The sequence below is a fragment of the Silene latifolia genome, chromosome 9 (assembly GCF_048544455.1).
Source record: "Silene latifolia isolate original U9 population chromosome 9, ASM4854445v1, whole genome shotgun sequence".
Classification (NCBI taxonomy): Eukaryota; Viridiplantae; Streptophyta; class Magnoliopsida; order Caryophyllales; family Caryophyllaceae; genus Silene; species Silene latifolia.
In genome coordinates, this window is record NC_133534.1 from 40,181,125 (window position 1) to 40,207,546 (window position 26,422).

General features: G+C 37.4%; 1 protein-coding gene across 1 annotated transcript; it reads left to right on the forward strand.

The window, feature by feature from the left end:
- The first annotated feature begins 1,956 nt into the window (after positions 1 to 1,956).
- LOC141600915 (uncharacterized) lies at positions 1,957 to 2,424 on the forward strand. The gene has a single exon (XM_074421171.1). It carries the CDS (start codon positions 1,957 to 1,959, stop codon positions 2,422 to 2,424), a length of 468 nt encoding a protein of 155 aa, XP_074277272.1.
- Positions 2,425 to 26,422: the final 23,998 nt, after the last annotated feature.

Consider the following 26,422-nt stretch of genomic DNA (forward strand, 5'->3'; position numbering starts at 1 on the left):
AGCATGCCCAGGAGATCTGAAGTTATTGCAGCTAGAGTATGAGACAAGTAAGTTAGTCAGCCACACACAGCAAGCTAACATGGAGTTCCTCAGGCAGAAGGCCAAGGCTCATTGGCTCACTGAGGGGGATCTAAACAGCTCTTATTTCCATGGGATGATTAAAGCTAGGAGACACCAGAATGCTGTTCATGAGATCAGGGACCACAAGGGGGTTTTACACACCTCCAAGATAGGGATCCAGCAGGCTTTTCTTGATTATTATCACTCCCTGCTTGGTTCTCAGAGTGCAGTTACTCCAGTGAATGTGCATATAGTGAGGAGGGGGAAAGTTTGTGATGCATCTCAGAGACAAAGACTTCTTGCTCCAGTCACCAAGGAGGAAATTAAAAATATTATCCATCAGATTCCCAATGATAAGACACCAGGACCAGATGGATATTCCAGTAAGTTTTATAAGGATGCATGGGGGATAGTTGGGGCAGATGTAACTGAAGCAGTACAGGATTTTTTTAGAACTGGCCAACTCCTCAAGCAGGTAAATGCCACAATGGAGACACTGATTCCAAAGGTAGATAGGCCATCCACAGTTCTTCAATTTAGGCCTATTGCCTGCTGTAATGTTATTTATAAATGCATTTATAAAGTCCTCTGTAACAGACTGGCTCTTATTTTACCTGAGGTGGTTTCACAAAATCAAGGGGGCTTCATACAGGGGAGGAGTATTATGGAGAATATCCTGATTTGTCAGGACATTATTAGGTTGTACTCTAGGGGAAATGTTTCCCCCAGATGTCTTTTCAAACTTGACCTTCAGAAGGCCTATGACACAGTGGAGTGGAGTTTCCTTAATCAAATGCTCAGTGCTCTAAAATTTCCAAGGACTTTTATTGGGTGGGTGATGCAGTGTGTCACTACAGCTACTTACACTTTGAGTTTGAATGGAGATAGCTTTGGTTTTTTTGAAGGGAAAAGAGGGCTTAGACAGGGTGACCCCCTCTCACCCATTCTTTTCACGGTTTGTATGGAGTACCTAACCAGGCTTCTTGCCTTTACCACAGAGACACTGAGTTTTCATTATCACCCTTTGTGCAAGCCTTTGAGACTCACTCATTTGATGTTTGCAGACGATCTCCTTCTCTTTTGCAAAGGAGATGTGCAGTCCATCATGGTACTTCTCAGGACATTCTCTACTTTTTCTATCGCTTCAGGACTGAAGATGAGTAAGGGTAAGTCTAATATGTATTTTAATGGGGTCAGAGAGGATATCAAACATGATATCCTCCAGGTATCTGGGTGTGTGGAAGGGAATCTCCCTTTTAGATACTTGGGAGTTCCCATCAAAACTACTAGATTGACTGCCCCTGACTGTGCTCCCATTATTGAGAAACTCATGACCAAAATCAGGGGTCTAGGCACAAGGAAGTTAACCTATGCTGGTAGGCTAGTCCTAATAAAGGCAGTGTTGAAAACTTATCATAACTATTGGGCACAAATGTTCATTTTGCCAAGTGGAGTTATAGCACGTATTGAAGCAATATGCAGGAATTTCCTCTGGGATGGGTCCACTGAGTACATGAGGACTCCTTTGGTGGGGTGGTCTAAAATCTGTAAGCCTAAATCTGAAGGGGGCCTGGGGCTTAAAGATGACCTAGTTTGGAACAGGGCTGCACTGGGCAAACTTTTGTGGTGGCTATATGCAAAACCAGATCACCTTTGGGTTAAGTGGGTTAGTCACACCTATCTTAAAGCTCAAGACTGGAAAGTCTATGTCCCGACACAAGACACCCTGGTGATGCATGGAGAAAAATTTGCAAAGTGAAAGATCTGCTTATTGACCCATATTTACAAAAGCAATGGGATAACATCCCTGGTAAAACTTATACAATTGCTAAGGGTTATGAATATCTTCGAAATAAAAATGAACAGGTCACTTGGTCATCCCTGGTCTGGAATCAAATGACTATTCCCAAGCACAGTTTCATCGCATGGATCTATTTTCATAAAGGTCTGAACAAAAATGAAAAATTGAAAAGCTTTGGGATAGACATTGATACTACCTGCCTTGTCTGCGGAGATGGGAATGAATCCTTGGAGCATCTAGTCTTCTCCTGCAAATACAGTCAAAGAATCATTAATAAAGTTGAACAATGGATGGGTGTCACCTTACCTCGCGACGATGTGATTGCATGGCGGAATAACATTCCTGGATCTCAGGTTAAGAAGGATACTATCAATGGAATTATCAATGCTTTGATATATTCCATCTGGAGCCAAAGGAATCGCAGCAAACATGAGTCTCATATCATCAAACCAGAAAAAGTGGCTACTGAAATCATCAAAGAAATGAAGATCTGGATAGCTAAAGTGGTGGCAAGGAGGAAGAAAGTGCAGGATAATTGGATCTTTGCGTTATGCGGAGCTTGAGATGCCGCCGCTGCCCTCTCACTCCTGATTTTTGTTGTTGGAAGGAAATAGGGTAGATTGTGTGTCTGTCGGTGTGAGTGTCGGATATTGTGGCTTGGGCCTTGTCTATTTCCTTTGATTGTGTTTGCGTGTTTAGACTGACCCATTGTTGGGTCGTACCAACACGGTGTATGGTTACGCTCTCTTTTTGATTTAATGAAAGCTTACATTTTATCAAAAAAAAAAAAAAAAAAGCTAAGGATCTAGTATTAGTCGGTTATGAGGACGTAACATTTATCTTAAGAAGAGTAGGATGTGATAAAGAGAGTTTGATGGTTGTGCATGTTGTAAGTATATTTGGAAGTTTGAGTCTTGGTGTAGAATAAAGGATGGATTTATGTTGTTGTTGAATTTATTATAGGTAAGGGCAGTTCTTATACTAGTATGGAGATTATGAGTGTGAGTATACTTCGATAGTGTTGACAGTTTGGGTGATGATGTTTAGGAGTATGAGTAAACTTCAAGGACGAAGTTCATTTTAAGGGTGGTAGAATGTAACATTCCGTTTTGTTGGTTAATCTTGTTTGGTGGATTGTCTTGGTATTGAATTTGCTAGTGAGCGTTATGGATGTAAGACAGAGTTGTCAACACTTATGTTGTTGGTATTCGATAGTATTATGGAGTTAGGTTAGTTATTCTATGGTTGATGTTATGTTGTGAGCTGTATTGTTGAGATAGGCGTTGTTGATTGAGTTAGCGTCGAGGATGTAGGATGAGAGTTGAGTGATGTTGGTTGGCTGAGTGACATGTGTGTATGCTATGTAGGTATGGGTTTGAACTTCGAGGGCGAAGTTCTTTTTAAGGAGGGAAGACTGTAATACTACGGTTTTCTGGGTTCTGTTACTCGGTCGAATAGGGCTAACTCTGCCGAGTAAAGCGTCGTGTGTTTTCTGGTCAGGCTACTGTCTAGGAACACTCAGCCGAGTAGTGTAATACTCGGCCGAGTACTCTCAGTACTCGACCGAGTAACCGGTCTGAAGGGTTATTTCCGCGGTTTGATTAAGGTGATTAGAGATTATATATAAACTTAGTTTACAGTTACTATTCATTCTATCAAAACCTAAACTACGTTCTTCACTCCTCTAATCACCCTAATCACTCTCAAGGCTATTGATCGATCACAAGTCTACACTTCCGTCTTTTATTCCGATTTCGTTGGTAAGTCTCTAGTTCTTTATAATCAGTTAATAGGTTGTCTTTTAGGGTTTTGCCCAATTATTGATTTGGGTTAATTTGGGGGAATGGTTTATAGTGATGGTATGTGATTATTGTGTGTAGGTGACGGTGTCATGGAGAATTGCTATTGACTACTTATGTGTACTTGGACTGCAAAAGGTAGGGTTTCCCTACTCATTTGATTGTATAATTAATTTAAGATGTGATGATTGTGATTGAATTGGCATGATTAGTATTGTTATCGGAATTATCTTTCTTGATTTTTTGAGTTGTGGTGGATTGGTTATGTTGGTGTGGTGCGTCCTCGGCTGAGTGGAGTCACTCGCGGGATAGATTCACGCCCTTGATTCGCCCCTTGTGGAACCCGCCACGAGGGGGATGTGCACATTAATGATCATGGGTTGTTGCTCGTTGCGATGAGCGGGATTTAGGTGGGCAATGTTGCGGTCCCCCACTGGCGGTGTGGATTATCTGTTGCGACAGTAATCTGGCAGGACTACACACTTAAGTGTGTAGTCAGATATGAGGCCTGATTTGAATTAGAGAATGGTTGTATGGTTGTGGTCTTGGCTGTTTCTTGTGAATTGCTTATCTTGATTATTCAGTGAACTGACCCCGTTGTGTTTTATAAAACTGTGTTGATCCATTCGGGGATGGTGAGCAGATTGTGATAGGTGATGATTACATTTAGCTGCGGGGACAAGGATGGGATGTCATCACTTTGAGTCTAGCTTCTGCTGTCACGAGTTTACATACTTTGTCTTGATGTATTGAGATTTATCTACTCTTGCTTTGGTTTACAGTTGAAACGATGTATTCACTAATCTTTATACTTTAATAATTGTTCTTGAATGGTTACCTTTGATATACTTACCTCGGGCAACTGAGATGGTAGCAGCTTGACATGTTAGGGTGGTGCTTGGTAAGACACCTTGGTATGTGGGAGTGTTACAGTAATGCCATATTCTTTTTGTGATAAGCTAAACATGGGAGTTTTAAAATGTACTGGTGTCACTTTGTAACTGGCGTATCGTTCTATAAAACGCCCTTTGAGATTTTTGGAGGATGTTCCGGTTAAAGTGGGTATGTTTTTCATTCCGGTTGATTTTATTGTTCTGGACATGGCCGAAGATGGCCAAATCCCAATCATTTTGGGTAGACCTTTTCTACATACCGCGGGTGCGCTAATTGATGTCAAAAATGGTAAGGTTACTTTGGAAGTTTATGACGATAAGGTCACATATAACTTGAATAGTGCCATGAAGAGTCCAATGTTAGAAGAGTCTTGTTATTCTATTGACGTTTTGGATATAGTTGATGTTGTCATAGAAGAATCTATACCTCGTTCTTTGGCTAATGATCCCTTGCTTGTTGTTGGAATAATTTGCAGGTGATGATGAGATTGGAAGTGATGAAGTTGATGCTTTGGAAATGGAATTAGATGGAGAAGAGCTATCATTGGAGGAAAGCTCACAATTTGTAGGTTTGGTTTCTAATCCTTAAGACCTTGAGGAACAAAAACCCGAACTTAAACCCCTCCTCTCTAATTTGAAATATGCTTTTAGATAATGAGGAAATGTGTCCGTTATTGTTAGTGTTAATTTGAGTGAGAGTCAATTAACTTCATTGCTTCAAGTTTTGACAGCTCACAAGAAAGGCATTGGATATAAACTTGATGATTTGAAGAGCATAAGCCCCGAGTTTTGCATGCATAGAATCTATATTGAGGAAGATCATAAACCATGTGTCCAAGGACAAAGACGACTGAATTCGAACATGCAAGAAGTGGTTAAGAAAGAGGTAATTAAATTGTTGGATACGGGAATTATATATGCAATTTCCGACTCTAAATGGGTTAGTCAGGTCCAAGTGGTTCCTAAGAAAGGAGGAACCACCGTAGTAAAAAATGATAAAAATGAACTCATTCCCACTAGGATTGTGACGGGATGGCGCATGTGTATGGACTATAGGAGGTTGAATTTGGCCACCAAGAAAGACCATTACCCATTACCCTTTATTGACCAAATGTTGAAAAGGTTGACATGTCATAAGTACTTTTGCTGCTTAGATGGTTATTCCGGTTTCTTCCAACTACCCATTCACCTGGTTGACCAAGAGAAGACCACATTTACATGTCCCTATGGTACCTTTGATCATCGTAAAATGCCCTTTGGTCTTTGTAATGCCCCCACTACCTTCCAACGTTGCATGATAAGCAGCTTTTCTGATTTCATTGAATCTATTATAGAGGTGTTTATGGATGATTTTAGCGTTTATGGTTCTTCATTTGATGCATGCTTGGCTAATGTGACTAAAGTTTTGAAGCGATGTGAAGAGGTTGACTTGGTGCTAAATTGGGAGAAGTGCCACTTCATGGTGAATGAAGGAGTGGTACTTGGGCATATTGTGTCCGAAAGAGGTATTGAAGTGGACCGTGCTAAGGACCAAATTATTGAGCAACTACCCCCACCGGTAAATGTCAAAAGTGTAAGGAGTTTCTTAGGCCATGCGGGATTCTACCGCCTTTTTATGAAAGACTTTTCTAAAATGGTCAAACCCCATACAAAGCTTCTTTTAAAAGATGCTCCATTTGTGTTTACTAATGATTGTCTTGAGTCTTTTAATAGGATCAAGAAAGCTTTGATCTCCCCAACTATCATCTAATTACCGGATTGTAACTTACCATTCGAGCTCATGTGTGATGCAAGTGACTATGTGGTAGGTGTCGTGCTAGGACAAAGGAAGGACAAGGTGCTCCATGCTATCTACTATGCTAGCAAAACCTTGGATGCAGCTAAAATCAATTATGCCACCACGGAGAAAGAGCTACTTGCCATTGTCTATGCCTTAGACAAATTCCGCTCTTACTTGATCGGTTCCAAAGTCATTGTTCATACCGATCATGCCGCTTTGAAGCATCTCCTAGCCAAACAAGAGGCTAAGTCAAGGTTAATAAGATGGATATTGCTCTTGCAAGAATTTGATCTTGAGATTCGAGACAAGAAGGGGGCCGAAAATGTTGTTGCCGATCACCTATCCCGATTGAAGTATGATCATGGAGGTATTGATATACCTATTGATGATTCTTTCGCTGATGATGCTTTAATGATGTTGGAAGCCAATAAACCTTGGTATGCCGACATAGCTAACTATCTAGTTTGAAAGGAGTTGCCACCCGACCTTTCATATCAACAAAGGAAGAAGTTCTTACATGATGCCAAGTTCTTCCTTTGGGACGATCCTTATCTATTCAAACATTGTTCCAATGGGATGTGAAAGGGGTTCTAGAAGGATGTCATTCTTCTCCTTATGGTGGTCATCATGGACTATACAAGACCGTTTCAAAGGTGTTGTAATCCGGATTATATTGGCCTACCATGTTCCAAGATGCCAAGAATTTTGTGATGGCCAATTATTCATATGCTCCTCTCACACCCCGACGGCACCTTCTTCACTTCTCCTCTCATTTTCTTTCATTTCTTCACCTAAAATCACAACAAAACACCATTTCCATCATCAAGATTCAAGGTTTATTCGTCATTAATCATCAACAAGTAAGTTTTCATCTCATTTCTCTTTGATTTCATCCATTATAATCAATTAAATCCCAATTTCTCAAACCCTAACTCAATTTGGGGTTTTTTGATTTGCCACTTACTTATGTTAGAAATTGGTTTTATTGTGTTCTATTATTGTTTGTAGGATAAATTAGTTCACTAGTTTGTTTTATTATGCTTGATTGGATGAATTTTTGCTTGTCTTAAGATGAAATTTTTGTCTTAAATTTTAGAAATTTCAGGGCTCCTAAGAAGTCTAGCAAGCAAGGTCCTTCAAAGAGGAGAAGGGGTGAAGCGGAGGCATCCAATGCTGCGGAGGATGTCGGAATGCGAGATGTACCGGAGTGGCATGATCCTACATTTCCAGATGTGATTTTTGCGACGAAAGCTCAATGGCTAAAATGGAAGTCCTTGAGAGCTAAGGGTATGAAAGCCACCAAATTCATTAATCATGATTCTTTAAAGCATATTGGTCTTGGTAAGCATGTTAAATCTATGTTTAAGGGTCTTGACATAAAATTTGCTTATACTATGAATTACAAAACCTTCCCCAAACTCACCCTTGAGTTCTTGAGCTCATTTGAATTTCATACTCTAAAAAGAAAGATTTTATTTATGGTGTAAGTTTTCGGTTGAGAAATTGCACATTTAGTCACCCACCCATTTTAAACCCAAAAATACATGGCAAGCCATTTCTAAATTGCCATTTATTGATTGGAATCATGTCCTCCACCAATACATTGAATACCCCACCATTCGTATATGGCAACGATTCATGGGTTGGACATTTTTGGGTAGAAATAAACCTCACTTGGTGAGGATATTGGAGGTTGAAATTTTGGGTGCATTCTAAATGTTGATGGTGATGAGAAATGGGGGATTAGTCTCCCTTACCAGTTTGCGAATCATTTGACTAAACAATGTAACCCTTCCACAACGAAATCAATAAATATAATTGAAGGGAGAGAAAGCTTAAAACGATAGAGAGAGAAAGGTTATTTTTTGTGCTCGGCAATGGCGAGACGCAGAAAAATTGGCTTCATTAATAATCAAACTACACGAAATAATAATACATCTTCTATTAGTAAATAAAAAATAGTAGTAATACGATACATAATACAGAACTGAGGGAGATTGTTGAAACGGTAAGTCCGGGTGAAAGTTCGAAGGCGGCTGAACTTCGTGCTTTTAACCTTGACAAAGAATTACTTTCGATTGCTCAAAATCATGGCACTGAAGATGAAGGATGGATAGAAGTTACCAGGAAACAGAGTGCATCACCTGCGATTAATTCTGGTAACAATCCAATTAAAATTGATTTAGCGGATGTGCAACCTGAGCTGGATTTCTGGTCCACTTCGGTTTTCTGTTACGTACTTAGAGCGAATCCCCCTGGTACTGTGTTGGGAGGGTTTGTGCACAGGTTTTATAAGCATTTTTCGATTGATATGGTTTCCTTTTTAGCAAATGGTGTTTGTTTGATAAGATTCCTGAAACCTGAGGACAAAGTGATTGTACTTCAATCTGGGCCTTTATTCTTTGACAGCAAACCTTTTATCATCAAAGATTGGCAGCCGGAGTCTGAATTTGTAAGGTAAAACCCGATACTGTTGCCATCTGGGTCCGTCTTTATGACCTAGATTTCAATTATTTGGGTGCAACTTTACCTAAAATTGCTGGGATGGTTAGGACTCCTATCAGTAGTGACACTACGACTAAGGAGAAGGAATTTTTAGGGTATGCAAGGTATTTGATGGAGATTAAAGTGGGTCAACCTCTACCCGAGTTTGTTGAATTCATAGATGAAAAGGGATATCTGCAGAAACAGCAGGTTCACTATGAATGGAAACCCCTTGTGTGCCCTCAATGCCATGGGATTGAACATGATCTGGACATGTGTAGGAAGGGTGAAGGAATTAGAAAACCTGCTCCTGTGAATAAGGTATGGAAACCAAAGGTTGTCCTTGAGAAACCTAAGGTGAAAGAGGTGCATCATTAGAAGAAATATATTATGGAGGGACCTCTACCAATAATTGACCCTGCATCTGTGGTGACACCCATGCCTTACCAGGGCTCCATACTTAATTCTATAACTCCTGCTAGAATTCTGCTGAAGAGAAGGATGTGTTCAGAGTGGCCCTACTTTTCTGGAGGTAGTAAATAACTCCTTGAGAAGGAACATTCTGAATAGTCTTGGGAATGGAAGGGTCTCCTTAAACATTCAACATGGATAACATAGGCTTTTGGAATGTGAGGGGCCTCAATAAATGGAATAAGCAAGGTGATGTTAAGTGTTTCTTGCATATAAATAATGTAGGTTTCTTTGGTCTTATTGAAACTAGGGTTAGGAGTCTTAATATAAATAAAGTTCAGCAAGGGCTAGGTTTTAACTGGAAGTTTCTTATGAATAATGACATTAAAGATAAAGGAGGATTTGGGTTCTCTAGTGTAACACCCGCGAATTTTCCATTTTGACATTTATAATTTAATTAACCATCTACTGTCTTATTTATATTTTAAATTATTTAATTTCATTAATTTCATTATTAAACATGATTTTTATAAATATTATATTTTTAAAACTTAAGTAATACAAAATAAATATTTTGGTCGGATAATAATGATAATAATAATAATATTTCCCGTCTTGAGTTGTAGTGGGCTTGAGACGTAATTTCTAGTGTATATCGACTCAATCTTGCATGTTGGGCCTAGTATGACTAATGGGCTCACATACTACTCTTTCCTCCTCATAAATATCATGAAGGAAACCCTACAACACACCTCCCTCCCCAATTTTTCAGCATTCATCATTCAACAACCATCACCATTTTTATACATTTCTCTTACAAATCTTCAAAACTCCATAACTTGCTCAATTCTTGTCCGAATCAAGTGATTTTCGCGTTTATCTCTTCCTCTAATCGCCCTCCATCTTTCTAGGTAAGAAAGGAACCTACTTTCCTCCATGTATAGGGTTGTCGAGCCATTTTACACACGGTACCCTTTTTCTAGTTTCGATTCTTAGTCTTAATTTGTGTTTTCTTATGTTTAGGAGAAAGATTAGTTAACCCGGAAGTGGATTCTTAAAAGGTAGACGAGTCTATTGTGGATTTAAGTGCAAAAAGGTAACGGTAATGGGTTACTCGACATTATGTCAATTTAATGTGTTTATATGTTGTGGTTTATTCTTGTGTTTGTTAAAGTATGAATCTTTACATGTTTCACATGTTCATTGTTGGACAAATTGGTTTTTGAAACCGTCTTATGGTTGTTTGACTAATTTCTAGTCTTTTGTCACATGTTTGTTCAATTGGATTAAATGGGTTGTTTACATATGTTAATTAGAGAAAAATCCGTCTTAATCATGCTTAGTTGACATGTTTAATTATGTCATGAGATCATTTATTGGATTAATATTGTAAATGATGAAGTTGGTAGTATGGTTGTTTTGAAATATGTCTTAAATTGTGATTTAGTATGTGGGTATGTTGAGATCTAAGCTTTTGAATGAAAAAGATGGAATCTTTATGTTGAGTTTACCTTATTAAGTCTTATTCATGAACATGGAGTACGTAATTTATGAATGTTGTAGGTTGTGGATTCTTGTTTTTAATTGTATAATTGATACTTGGAGGTTGATTATGTGTCCAACAATGACGTTGAAGCAACTTTGGGTAAAATTGGTGGTGTTTTGGTTGAATTTCTTCATTATAATGGTGTTATTTAAATTCTGGTGCAAATGAACCAAAGCTCATCCTTGACTGAATTTTTGGGAAGTTAAGTGTTTTTATACGTTAAGTGTTTTTATACGTTATTTTGCACGATTTACTTCATATGCTTCTTACTCTTCGTTCTAATGCTCATAACTGGTGCGGGTTTGGTCCCCACCCGGCTAGGAGTTCTCTTATGGTTTCTCTTCACTTATAACTTCTATTAATCATTTATTTAATTATGCATCCTTCTTATGATTGGTAAATGGTCAATTTAGGATTTGTTTATGTTATGATAATGTGAATTATTGTTGTTCTCTTTTGGACCCAAATGTGACGATTTACATTGTGTGACGACTTGACATTCCTTATTTATTTACCCTTGCGGACCTTGGGTCACGGTTATGTGCCATTGTTTCCGAGTTGGGTTATCCTTCCGCCTCTTCGGACCTTGGGGTACGGTTAGGTACCATGGTTCCGATTCGGGGTTACTCGACCTTGGGGCACGGTTAGGTGTCATAGATCGAGTCTTGGATGCGGATAGGTCACCGCATGTCGAATCGGGTGTCGCCCATCCCGAGAGTCTGGCCAGATTTAGACTAGGACCGTATTATGATCGTCGTCCTACCAGGAGGTTGGAGTCTAGGGGTTTGTCTCGTGAGTCCATACTACGTAAATGTCTTGCTTGATTATGGTCATTGGCGTGTCCTTATATACGAGAGTTCATGTCTCCTATGATTGTTTGTGAGAGTCTTGGTCCTATCGGATACTAGAGGTGAGATGCAAGCTTCTAGTTGCGATATGATCACCGGGATCGATGTTCCCATCCGTTCTTATGGTGAGATGCAAGCCATAAGTATGAATGCGACATTGGTAGCCACGTCCCGTGAAATGTTTGTTAAGAGATTTTCAAAGTAATGGCTATGGTTTCCATCCATGTATTTCCCATTTAATTGATCCGTCATTTATCTTATTCATATGATTCGATGACTAATCTCATATCTATGTTATATTTCCTTGAAATGCGTGTTTTTGTCCAAACGACCGTATTCGTGTCTTCCATATTTATTTAATTATCTCACATGAATAGTTGAGTCGAGTTAATATGAAATTGGTTGACTTAGTTATTCTACTCCCTTGAATGCATATTTAATATAATGTACCATGCTTATCTCATCATGAATGTAATATGCCTATCTCATTATGATTATCGTTTATATCCCCTTGTTCATTATTATTCAAGTATGATGTATGATCAATATGTTTAATTAAGTTCTTGCTTACTTGTATTTTGACATATTGTGGCTGGGAGAACCCTGAGTTACTCCCCACTGACTGTGGCGTTCATGTTTACATGAATGACAGGTTTGTGATGCAGATTATGGGGAAGACGTGTGAGCTAGCGAGAACGTTGACTCTTGGACTTTAGCTATCGTTTTCTTAGACTCACCTATTGTTAGACTTGTGCTTATTCGTGGGATATCTTTTCCCCAACGCACTTTGTTTTTAATTGTAAAACTTAATTATCTTACTTTTCATTTTCATTTGATAACTTATGGTGTATTTCACACTTTAAACTTTTAAAGGTTTTAAAAATCCCGTATTTTCCGCTTAGATTTAATAGTTCTTTTGATGCCCTATCGAGGGGTGTCACAGTTGGTATCAGAGCCTATGTTGCTCCCGACGCACACACATGTACCCCAAATTTAAACTTGAACTTGACCTTGAATAATGAATGAGAGATGGGTAGACTTAAGGACCTAAGGTGGTAGTCTGTAGTGTGTTTGCTCTTTGTTAGGTTCTAACATGTTTGTTGATTGTCATTTAATAAATGTTGTACCCTTGGATCAATGACCGTAAACCTACCAACGTGAAGATCAAGACTTGGTACCTTTTGCCAGAAATTTAAGATTTGTTCAACTTTGAAGAATGCTTCTACTTCCTCGAAGATGTTTCTCATTCTTTGTGTATCTTGCCTTATTATTTACTTCTTAATGTTTTCTTATTTTTCTAAACTCTCTTTTCTTTTCCTGGGGAGTTACTCTTGTACTCTCATAACTTGACCTTTGATCCTTGATAATCCCCCCTTAACGCCTATTGGATAGTACTCCTTCTTTTGAGGAATGTTGACCTTGGTTGAAAATTTGACTTCTGAGGACATTGTTGTGTTTGAGCCTTAACCCTGGTTTTGAGAGGTTGTGATGTTAGAAAGACTTAGGTAGTATGATGAGACATACTTGGTGATTCTTATACCTAGATCCTTGATAGAGTGAGTATATTTGATTGGTGGATTCTGTGTGTCAAGTGTGAGTTGCATTTGTTACTAAGGGTATAGAACTTGGCCTTGTTGTTTATGTTTGGGATCTGAAAGGCTCGGGAAGTGTACTCAGACGTGGTTTGGGATACTAGTGCTTAGTACTTGACTTAAAATGGATGAAATTGAATGGTGGATTTGAGGATGTAGGATTGACTTAGTAAGTCGAGTTGGTGATTGGCTTTCGTAGTTGCTTTGGATATGAGGGTTTAATGTAGATGTTACCATATGAGAAATGCTAATTGTGGGATTATTAGTTGGTCTAGGTGAGTGGTCTTGATTACTACCTGAGGCATGGTATGAGAGTGAGACTAAACTACGTTGTTGGGAAGTCTTAGCGCTTATTTTAGTAGCTAGAGAGGATAATAGTATGGTTGACACCAATTGTTAAGTTAAAGGACATAGTTCAATCTTTGGTATTAGAATGAGGGAAATATGAGGTGGAAAGGCGTTGTTACAACTAAGATCTTGTTTCCTGGGAACTAGATGATAAGTAAGTTCTAGGATTTTGGATTTGAAAGAATATTCCTTGGGATGTTGATGACCCTAAAGGATTGGTGACGTGATTTGATATTAGTTGATCCTTGAGAGTTCTTGAGTTGAGAGAGACTTAGTATTGAGAAGTCTTTGTTAAATCATTCTTTGGTTTTTAAAACATTGAGGTTGTGTCAAGTACTTGAGATAAAGAGATGCTGTTATACTTGAGTGGTGGATTTACTTTAGAGAAATCCTAATATGTGATAGAATAGGTGAACAAGGAATCTAACCAATTTATCAACCCTTAAGCGAGCGTTTATTTTACCTTGATTAGTCATAGAGGTGTAATCCTATAAGAGAGACTTGCATATAAGGAATGAGATGAATTGCCTTCACCCTCGTTTTTGGATTTGGTTGTTTGATATGGAGGTACAATATCCTAATAGGCGTGACCTTGTTAGAGAGAACCTTAAGTCTTAGGAAGCGTATGGGTTAAGCCTTGAAATCCTCCTTCGTACCATTGATCATCTTCCTTCCCTTCGTTCATACCTTGTTTGTATTTAATTCTTAAGTATAAAAGTTTACTTGTCATTCCCTTGCCTTGAATACCTCCCTAATTCTAATATCTCTTACTGATGTTGACTAGTTATCTTTATTGTTTGACTCCTTCAATCTCACATCTCGTCATGTTCCTATATCCCTTTGAGACTTCCTATATATAATTTCCTGACCCGGTTACTACTCTTTATTTCTTTAGTCGAGCGATGACGTTGTTGGCTACGTTGTAGAGTGAGTGAGATGCTCTTTGAGGATTCTTTGTGAACTTTTACTTCGTCGAAATTGGATTAGTGGAACTTGAGTTAAGTTGAGTAGGAAAAATTGTATGACAAACCTATTTACCTTTTGGTCGGTGGTCTTTATGATTTGGGGAATGTGATCATCTATGCTTGTGAATTCGGGTGTGAATAAGATTTTGTTTGGAGTGTTAGAAAATATAAAGAACTTGGGATTATGATCTTCGATTAAGGATTTTACCATAGTGAGAACTCCTGGTGGTTGATAGTTGGTTATGAGTGTAACTCTTTCAGTAGTTTTGATCTTGTTTCGTTGAGATCGTTTGTAAACGATTTATATTTGAGAGTTATGGAATCACAATTGCGGTGGAGTGCCTTGACCCACGGGGTAGCATAGGAGTAAAGTGTGTAAGTGTTTTGAGGAAATGCTTGGGAGTTATGTGGTTATGAGTTTTGTGGTTAGGAAGTTTTCGGAACCGTTCAGGATGACATTGTTGTTGGAGATTTGAGTACCTGGCGTTTCCTTGTTGTTTAAATTCCTTCCTTCTTTAAGCATAAGCATTTCCGTTCATACCTCTCTTCCTCGCTTCAACATGCTCCTCCTTTAAATTTGATACTCGTAACCTGTGAAACTCTGTCTTTGACATCCTTGTAATTTTGACTTCAATTCTTACCCCTAGGAAGTTCATCATAAGCTCTTTTGTTGGTTAAGTTTGAACCCTCTTAGCGTACCTTATTTTCGTGATATCTAAGTTCTTTTCATTTCGTACTATTTCTAAACATTTCAAGCTACCAGTTTTGATCCATTGTTAAAAGTTTATGTTACTTTTACGAAACCCTACCTATTTTAAAGGTTTAAAACTGGAAATTTGATTTAGTTGTCCTTTTGTTCTACAAGTATGACTCCTTCTTATTGATTTTTAATTGCTAAACCCGAGTTACTTTTAATTTTGTTCAATTTCTACCTAACTTTGATCTACTTATGATTTCTTTGTCAGAGTTTAATGTTATATTTTCAGGAATTTGACTTCCTTTTGAATTTAGAAATGAAACCTCTATTTCTATTTTGACCCTTGCAAAAGAAAATTTGAGTGAATTGCCTTTTTCTTTTGATTTTGACGTTGATCGGTTGTTAGAACTCGTTATTTGAAACGTTTAATAACTTGTCCTACGCTTGTCGACGAGTGACTTTTGTCTTAGATTTGTCTTTGACTTGGAAAGTTAGCGTTCTTGTGTGCACGACAAGAGCAATTTCGTTCCATGAATGAGACTTATACTTTTGAAAACTCTTCATTAATGTTTTTGAAAGTATTTTGATTTTCGATTTATACAAATGATTTGTTTTTGACCATATCTTCGATTTGGAATGTGATGTTCTTGAATGCGCAACGAGAGCACTTCCATTCCTTTGATGAGAATTTGGTCTTGTCGGAAAATTTTATTTGAAACTTTTGAAGGGATTTTGATTCTTACGATAAGTAAGCTTTTAATGTTTTGGTTACCGATTTCAAAAATTCCGGTTTTATTTTTATATGACATTTCATTTATATTTTCAAGTTTCGAGGACGAAACTTTTTAAAAGGTGGGGTGATTGTAACACCCGCGAATTTTCCATTTTGACATTTATAATTTAATTAACCATCTACTGTCTTATTTATATTTTAAATTATTTAATTTCATTAATTTCATTATTAAACATGATTTTTATAAATATTATATTTTTAAAACTTAAGTAATACAAAATAAATATTTTGGTCGGATAATAATGATAATAATAATAATATTTCCCGTCTTGAGTTGTAGTGGGCTTGAGACGTAATTTCTAGTGTATATCGACTCAATCTTGCATGTTGGGCCTAGTATGACTAATGGACTCACATACTACTCTTTCCTCCTCATAAATATCATGAAGGAAACCCTAGAACACACCTCCCTCCCCAATTTTTCAGCATTCATCATTCAACAACCATCACCATTTTTATACATTTCTCTTACAAATCTTCAAAACTCCATAACTTGCTCAATTCTTGTCCGAATCAAGTGATTTTCGCGTCTATCTCTTCTTCTAATCGCCCTCCATCTCTCTAGGTAAGAAAGGAACCTACTTTCCTCCATGTAAAGGGCTGTCAAGCCATTTTACAAACGGTACCCTTTTTCTAGTTTCGATTCTTAGTCTTAATTTGTGTTTTCTTATGTTTAGGAGAAAGATTAGTTAACCCGGAAGTGGATTCTTAAAAGGTAGACGAGTCTATTGTGGATTTAAGTGCAAAAAGGTAACGGTAATGGGTTACTCGACATTATGTCAATTTAATGTGTTTATATGTTGTGGTTTATTCTTGTGTTTGTTAAAGTATGAATATTTACATGTTTCACATGTTCATTGTTGGATAAATTGGTTTTTGAAACCGTCTTATGGTTGTTTGACTAATTTCTAGTCTTTTTTCACATGTTTGTTCAATTGGATTAAATGGGTTGTTTACATATGTTAATTAGAGAAAAATCTGTCTTAATCATGCTTAGTTGACATGTTTAATTATGTCATGAGATCATTTATTGGATTAATATTGTAAAAGCTGAAGTTGGTAGTATGGTTGTTTTGAAATATGTCTTAAATTGTGATTTAGTATGTGGGTATGTTGAGATCTAAGCTTTTGAATGAAAAAGATGGAATCTTTATGTTGAGTTTACCTTATTAAGTCTTATTCATGAACATGGAGTACGTAATTTATGAATGTTGTAGGTTGTGGATTCTTGTTTTTAATTGTATAATTGATACTTGGAGGTTGATTATGTGTCCAACAATGACGTTGAAGCAACTTTGGGTAAAATTGGTGGTGTGTTGGTTGAATTTCTTCATTATAATGGTGTTATTTAAATTCTGGTGCAAATGAGCCGAAGCTCATCCTTGACTGAATTTTTGGGAAGTGACATTTTAAATGTTGTAAAGTTTGAACTTCAGCTCATTGTGGACAACATTCATTTTAAGGTTGTTTTCTTATCAAGTGATCATCTACTTGGTTAAGTTAAATGTTTTTATACGTTATTTTGCACGATTTACTTCATATGCTTCTTACTCTTCGTTCTAATGCTCATAACTGGTGCGGGTTTGGTCCCCACCCGGCTAGGAGTTCTCTTATGGTTTCTCTTCACTAATAACTTCTATTAATCATTTATTTAATTATGCATCCTTCTTATGATTGGTAAATGGTCAATTTAGGATTTGTTTCTGTTATGATAATGTGAATTATTGTTGTTCTCTTTTGGACCCAAATGTGACGATTTACATTGTGTGACGACTTGACATTCCTTATTTATTTACCCTTGCGGACCTTGGGTCATGGTTAGGTGCCATTGTTTCCGAGTTGGGTTATCCTTCCGCCTCTTCGGACCTTGGGGTACGGTTAGGTACCATGGTTCCGATTCGGGGTTACTCGACCTTGGGGCACGGTTAGGTGTCATTGATCGAGTCTTGGATGTGTATAGGTCACCGCATGTCGAATCGGGTGTCGCCCATCCCGAGAGTCTGGCCAGATTTAGACTAGGACCGTATTATGATCGTCGTCCTACCAGGAGGTTGGAGTCTAGGGGTTTGTCTCGTGAGTCCATACTACGTAAATGTCTTGCTTGATTATGGTCATTGGCGTGTCCTTATATACGAGAGTTCATGTCTCCTATGATTGTTTGTGAGAGTCTTGGTCCTATCGGATACTAGAGGTGAGATGCAAGCTTCTAGTTGCGATATGATTGCCGGGATCGATGTTCCCATCCGTTCTTATGGTGAGATGCAAGCCATAAGTATGAATGCGACATTGGTAGCCACGTCCCGTGAAATGTGTGTTAAGAGATTTTCAAAGTAATGGCTATAGTTTTCATCCATGTATTTCCCATTTAATTGATCCGTCATTTATCTTATTCATATGATTCGATGACTAATCTCATATCTATGTTATATTTCCTTGAAATGCGTGTTTTTGTCCAAACGACCGTATTCGTGTCTTCCATATTATTTTAATTATCTCACATGAATAGTTGAGTCGAGTTAATATGAAATTGGTTGACTTAGTTATTCTACTCCCTTGAATGCATGTTTAATATAATGTACCATGCTTATCTCATCATGAATGTAATATGCCTATCTCATTATGATTATCGTTTATATCCCCTTGTTCATTATTATTCAAGTATGATGTATGATCAATATGTTTAATTAAGTTCTTGCTTACTTGTATTTTGACATATTGTGGCTGGGAGAACCCTGAGTTACTCCCCACTGACTGTGGCGTTCATGTTTACATGAATGACAGGTTTGTGATGCAGATTATGGGGAAGACGTGTGAGCTAGCGAGAACGTTGACCCTTGGACTTTAGCTATCGTTTTCTTAGACTCACCTATTGTTAGACTTGTGCTTATTCGTGGGATATCTTTTCCCCAACGCACTTTGTTTTTAATTGTAAAACTTAATTATCTTACTTTTCATTTTCATTTGATAACTTATGGTGGATTTCACACTTTAAACTTTTAAAGGTTTTAAAAATCCCGTATTTTCCGCTTAGATTTAATAGTTCTTTTGATGCCCTATCGAGGGGTGTCACATCTAGGACCCCTATCAGTTTACTGTTGTTGAAATTGGTAAAGAGCTTCAAGTCATACATATGAGAGTCACTCATGTGAGTACTGGTTTCACCTGGGTACACTCTATGATTATGGTTGCAATAAGGATCATGAGAGAAGATTTATAGACTTCTCTGAAGCAGTTAAGGAGTGGTTTGGTAGATCCTTGGCTCATAAAAGGGGATTTCAACAATGTCCTCCATTCTGATGAAAGAATAGGCTCCTGTGTTTCTTTGGCCGGGGTTAGAGATTTTTAGGACTGTGTTGATGCTTGTGGTCTCTATGATCTAGTCACTTCAGGAGCCTTCTATACATGGAACAACAAACAAGATGGCAGTGCTAGGGTGTTTAGTACAATTGACAGGGTCATGGCCAATGACCAGTGGATTGTTCATGGACCCTCAGGGACTATCACTTTCTTGCCTGAGGGACTATATGATCATAGTCTTTGCCTTCTGGAGCTGTGGCTAGATTGTCCAAGGAAAAAAGCCAGGTTTATGTATTTCAATATGTGGGCCAAGGATGATCAATTTTTGAGTATTGTGCAGCAGGAATGGGGAAAGCAGATTAGGCGGTGAATGAGTTTTCAAGTGGCAAAAAAATTGAAGAAACTGAAAGCTCCTCTGAAGAAGTTAAATAAAGAAGGTTATGGGGATATTGTCAATTCTGCTCAGGTTGCTAAAATGGTCTTAGAAAATATTCAAGTAAAGTTATATCAGGATCCAAACAATCAATTGATAATGGCTGAGGAAAGAGTGGTTGCAAAGGCTTTCCAGAAGTTGGAGACGGCTAGGACTCTTTATTTAACTCAAAAAGCAAAGGTTATGTGGATGAATTGTGCTGATGAGAATACACCTTATTTTCATAGCACTATCAAGGCAAGGAGAGCTCTGAACAAAGTCTTGAGTATCAAGGATAGGCATAGTCAGCTGTGTGTTGACAGTGATGCTATTGAGCATGCATTTTTAGAGTACTATGAAGGTTTGCTGGGTACTTTTGAATCTGTGACTATGGTTTGTATGGGAGTTGTGAGGCATGGGAAGGTGGTCTCTGCAACTCAAGTAATTGATATCTATAGGGCTGTCACAGGGGAGGAAATCAAGCAAGCTCTATTCTCTATTCCAATTGAGAAAGCCCGAGGGCCTTATGGATTCTCCTCTGGGTTCTTTATAGTGAAGGAAATGTAGATTCATATACAAACTAACATACTCATATATGTCTAAATTAATTTGTCATAAAATTAAAACGGATTTTATGCATGCAAACAATAATAAAATAGAGGAGAAATCATGTCCTTACTTTGATGATTTCGGTTAAATGGGCACAAGAGAGATCACCTTTCTCTCTTGTTCTTGAGCTTTTCCCTTATGGATGAACAAGATCTAAGTATAAGATCTCTCCCCAAGCTTTATACCCAAGGCTTCTCTTAATTTAATTAATATTACAAATACTAGTATAATATTAATCAAGGTAGAAAATTGAACCAAAACTTTTATAAAACACTTATATGTTTCGGTTTTTATGAGAGAAAAAGAGGAGGAAATTTCTTCTCACTAGAACATATATTTTGGATGATAAGTGGAATGAATAATAATGCATAACACTTAGTATATTATTAGGTAAAATTATAAGAAAAACAATGATGAGTTTTTCTTCCCAAAACCGTGTAAGAGGAGAGGTAAAGGGAAGCCAATGCATGGACTTATTTGTCTTCACAATGCACCATAGGCTTGCATGGCTACTAAAGCAAAACAATCATTATGTTTAGCTACTAATTAAACAATTAATTAGCTTAATCCTCTTCTTTTATTTCGGTCCATTTGGTAATATGGAATCCATATTATATTTGTCAATTGTCAATATGTCACATGTCATATGTGACATAAATTTGTTATGTAATTTTTAACGTATTAAAAATCAACGTATTAATAAAAATACGTCACATACAAAAATCGACTTAGTAATTTCATAATTACTTGTGCCAAAATATTTTACCATTTATAAATTACAACTGATTATATTTATAACAATTCATTCAATTTAATTGTTACATTAACCAATTATTTCATCCGAGTAATGATACAATTCAATTACTCAGACCGTATCTTATTTAATCATATTTCAATATGATACGTAAATTTTACTTCCAAAATCGTCCGTCAATTTTCAAGTAATTTAATTAACTCGCAACATTATACGATTAATTAAATAATCAATTAAGAGTGTTGCCCTATAGGTATGACCTAGGGGGTCAACTGATCACCACCGTCACACGACAGTAATGTCAAACTCTAGTCACCTAATCATTACCGATATATGTTGACCAGTTGACAAGAATAAAATTACTTCCCAATTGTATTCTTTATAATGAGATTTAAACATGTGATCATCATGATCAACAGTCGTGATCGCATTATTGTCGGAGGACACATATTCCAACAATCTCCCACTTGTCCTCGACAAGTGTGCGTCACCAATTCTCTTGTCCTATTACTATCTCCCACTCAATGCAAGGTGTCTTTCAGGTCGTACTTGCAAGTGATCATATCGAGAGTGGTTTCCTCGATCTGGAGAATAACTGATTGACCGGACTTATCTATCATAGATACTTTCCGAGCGTGGCCACGCATTTCGATTCATTACTCCTCGAGTGGCCCCGAGATATTGTTATAACTCGACTAGGGGTGGACAATTCCTATCGCACTCATTCCCTTCGACTAGCCACAGACATCATAACCCAAAATATGCCCATTTGACCCCATTTACGAAGGTCGTAGTGACACAAATCAAAGTTAATCAAATCGTGCCATCTTAGGCGAATAGTCTTTAGTCAAAAGAATCGACTCATTCGAATACTATAGTAGCTCTCGCCACGACCAGGCTATATAAATTTGCGTAACTCTATAAGCGGTCATTAGGCCCGACAAAATGTTCCTAACAGTCTGCCTATGTGATCGACTAGTCATCTCACATGACTCTATGGCACTTGAACTTGCCATCAATCGCATCACACTCTAGTCACTTCGAGACGTCACTTCATATAAGTAACTATGGGCAAAAACAATGTTAATCCATGTTCACTTTAACGGGGTTCAATTGTCTCTACAACCCGTTTGGATATAACAATGTACAAGGTGAGTTAATAATAACTCAAACGACAATTGTCGACATCACACTCGGGTAGTCAATATCATATTACAACCTTGTGATGTATATCATCAGTGTAAACACTTATTGATTGCAATAGAAGTTTAACATCCCATGTGTCCATGTGTTCAAACTTCTTACACTTGCAATTTCCTTCACATTCATGTTCTCATAGCATGAATCTTACCAAGTACACATCGAGGTTCCCGACCTTGGTTTCGGTTCTTTAACTTGAAAGAACTTTCTTATCGATTATCTCATAACGAATGAATTTGTGATGAATGATATAACTTGTACTGATCAAGTACTCCATCCACACACAATGCACTAGGTATATGTTTTGTAGAATCTTGCAACAATTGACAAGATTATTTAGCTTAGCACTTCTCACAAGTCCTAGCTTAACTAGGAAAGATTAATTTTTTGAATAACCTCTTATTCAACCAACCATCTTTCCAAAACTTCTCATTTCTCTTTCTAGGCTTGAAAGATTTGGGATTCTCATAAATCCTTATATGTGCTTGGATTTTCTACAATATGTGTAACCTCTTAACACACAATGGAACATTCCGTCAAGCACCGAAATCGTTCATCGGATTCTACTTGAGAATTCATGATGTTTCTTTTATGGCTCACAAATCAATCATCATGCTCTTACGCATACGATTCATAATTGGACATGTACATGATTATTCTAATGACGGAAACATTAGTTACTAATAATCATGAGATCAACCGTTTATAGGTTCAATGAACGACCATGACTGCTAATGGCAATTCCATTTTCATTTACATGAATAACCTATGTGAATGTTGATATGATGTGTATCTCTTAATACTAATCCAACATCTCTTGATGTAATTAGATTTATCGTTGTCCATTTTCATCCAGAATTGAAAACTCAAAAGCTTCTTTATGAAAGAAGATATTAGCTCGTCATTCCTTAATGAGTAATGAGTTTTATACATTCAAGGATGATAGCTCCCACTAAATTCCATGTCTTCACATGAGAATTCCCTAACTCCCACTCAATTCTGCACATTTCGAAATTGACTTCTCAATCGAAATTTATCAAGAATTGAATATAAATTGCATTGCCAAGTTATTTGGATAAAACCATATATGTTCCCATCATATCCTTTCAAAATACCTATTTTGAAGTGGTCTTATCTTAACCTTACGGAAAGAGATTTTAAATCTCCAATACACTCATGTCATAATGATGTGTAGTAATGTCATTTTCAAATATAAACAATATTTAGAATACATCCTTCGCAAATACCTTTTGGAAGGAGGTTTAACCATTTCATAGTGAGGTTAAGCATGACATCTGCGTGGTTAAAACTTTGGCCATTGAAGATATCGGTATATCAATCCTTGCAACTCGATCATAACTAGTATGTTACTATGATTAATTTAGGCTCTTAAGTAAATCTCAAGGTTGAAACTATTGGTCAAATGCTTCATAAACTTAGTCAAAAACTTGTTTAGACTTTACATTAGTCATTTTCTTCCAAAACTTTCTTTTGGTCTCCTCGTGTAGTTATCTTGAGAATATACTCTTATGTTTACTACACTTGGTCTCTTTAGTTATATCGAATTAACTTGAGACCATAGATCTCATCTATTCGGCATACTTATGTAAATAGATATACCTTCATTCAAATCATTTTCTCTTGCGTAGATCTTCATTTACACAAGTACACAATTTTATCTTGCCTTGTGTGTTGTGTCCTCATTTTTCTCCCACTCTATCTTTAGAATAAATACACTATAGATTCAAAGATAGCATATGAGACACAAATTAATGATGTTGAAGTATAAGGAGAACTATCTCATAGATAGACTAATAGATATTGATTTCATATGTGTACTTGGTGATTGACATACCTTTAAGAGAGTTCATAGACTCAAAATTGCTTCATAAATGATCATACACAAGCTTTTAGCATGTGGACATATAATGAAACCCGTCATTATATTTGTCTATTAGATCACTTTAAGTGAATAATCTTATGTTTCAAAACGCAAGCATTTAAAGATGAAATTTTAGAACATAAAGGATAAATGATAAAAACGGGTGACTTGGGTTGCAAACCAAGTCACCATTATCCAAAATACAACCCATTATCCAAAATACCTTTCCATGTCAAACACGGAAACTTAAAGTTCTAAAAATTCAAAACATAACTTAAAATAAGACAATGAAAAACAAAGCTCCATAAAAGCTATCCTTAGCTTCTCCATGGTTTCTCATGCTTGTTTTTCTTTTCCCTTGTCTTTGCTTGGTGGAGGCCCTATTTACAATAAAAAGGGAGATACATTATCACAACTTTGCATCATAATACCATAGTTGAATTTAGAAACATAAAAGAAGGTTAGTCATTTACCTACTGGAGTAATCTTTCCAGCTTTGATATCACCAAGGTATTTGGAACAATTTCTTTTCCAATGTCCCATGCCATTACAATAATGGCATTTATCAAGAGGACCCTTCTTGACTTTGGAGGTGCTAGCTTCACAAGACTTAGCTTTGGTGAATGTGGGAGCTTGCTTTTTACCCTTTCTTCCACTCTTCTTGAACTTCCCCTTACTCTTTGTGCTTATGTTAAGCACATCCTTGGGAGGGTTCACATTTAACCCCATGTCCCTCTCGGCTTGCACAAGTAACTTGTGCAACTCCTCAAGAGACACGTCCTTGTCTTGCATGTTGAAATTCACCCGGAATTGCACATATGCCTTGACTTTGGACAGGGAGTGTAGAATCCTATCTACGATGAGTTCTTTGGGGATTTCAACCTTTTGAATTTTCAAGGTCTCGACAAGCTCCATGAGTTTGAGCACATGAGGGCTAACCTTTTGGCCCTCTTTGAAGTCGAGATCAAAGAATGCCGCGCCGCCTCATATTGGACGATCCGCGGAGTTTGTGAAAACATGGTCACAAGTTTGGAGTAAATCTCATTAGCATTGCCCATTTTGAAGGCTCTCCTTTGGAGGTCCGCCTCCATCGCAAATATTAAGACATTTTTCATTGCGGCGGACTCCTTTTGGTAAGTCTCATAGGCTTCCCTAGTGGCCGCGGTGGACCTAGTGGAGGGTTCGGGTGGAGAGGCCTCGGTAAGGTAACGAAGCTTGTCGTCACCTTCGGCGGCTAATTTGAGTTGGGCATCCCAATCGGAGAAATTTGACCCATTCTTTTCAAGTTTACATCGATCCATAAAGGATCGGAGCCAGGATGAAGTAGCAAGTGGTGTAGCATTAGGAGTTGGAGTTGATGTTGCCATTTGTTATGAAAAAGAAGTGGTCTACAAAACAAAATATAAGGAGTAAAACAATTGTCGTTTTAATGTTACTCGTAAAAATGTATGATTTAAACAAGTTTTATGCATTTTCTAGTGACCTCTACCCAACTAGATAAATGATTCCAAGACCCAAATTCATATCGACTTAGGCACGGGGTAGCCGATGCAACCTTTATCAATATAACTCGGTGGATTAACCTTTTAATCGATTCTACTTTTAGAACTCTTGGTCGATAAAATTACTCTAATGTTTATCTATAGCCCAAAACACATCAACAAGGGCACGGGGTAGCCGATGCAACCCTTATCAATTACTTTTGTTGAGTTCAATCCAAATTTCGAATAAATGTGTCCATTATCCAAACCCACATCAACTTGGGCACGGGGTAGCCGATACATCCCTTATCAACATGAATTCGGTGGATTAACATTCATCACCCACTTCCCCTATGTAACAAGGTTTGTACCCCGGGGTAGCCGAGTGCACTCCCTCGCGAAATAGGTTTTCATGGTTTCTACTATTTGGTAAGGCTATGTCTCAATTTATTGTTTTAGCGAGAGGTCATGTCAATTATTATCTATCACGTTTTAAGTGAACTAAAGCGGTGAACTACGATAATTATAATTGACACGGTCGATAAACTCGATAAAAGACAATGCATGTTTAGTTATGGCGATTTAGCGATGCATGTGACATAAAATAAAATGCAAGCATAAAGATAAATAAATCCTAGTATGGCCTTTCCTAAAATAGAAAAACTATTTAACTATTACATATTCGGAAACCAACTCCATTGGTCCCTTGAACTTCGGTTGTGGCACGCATCTCGAGGTAACACCGTCTTTATGTATCGCCATTCTTGAAG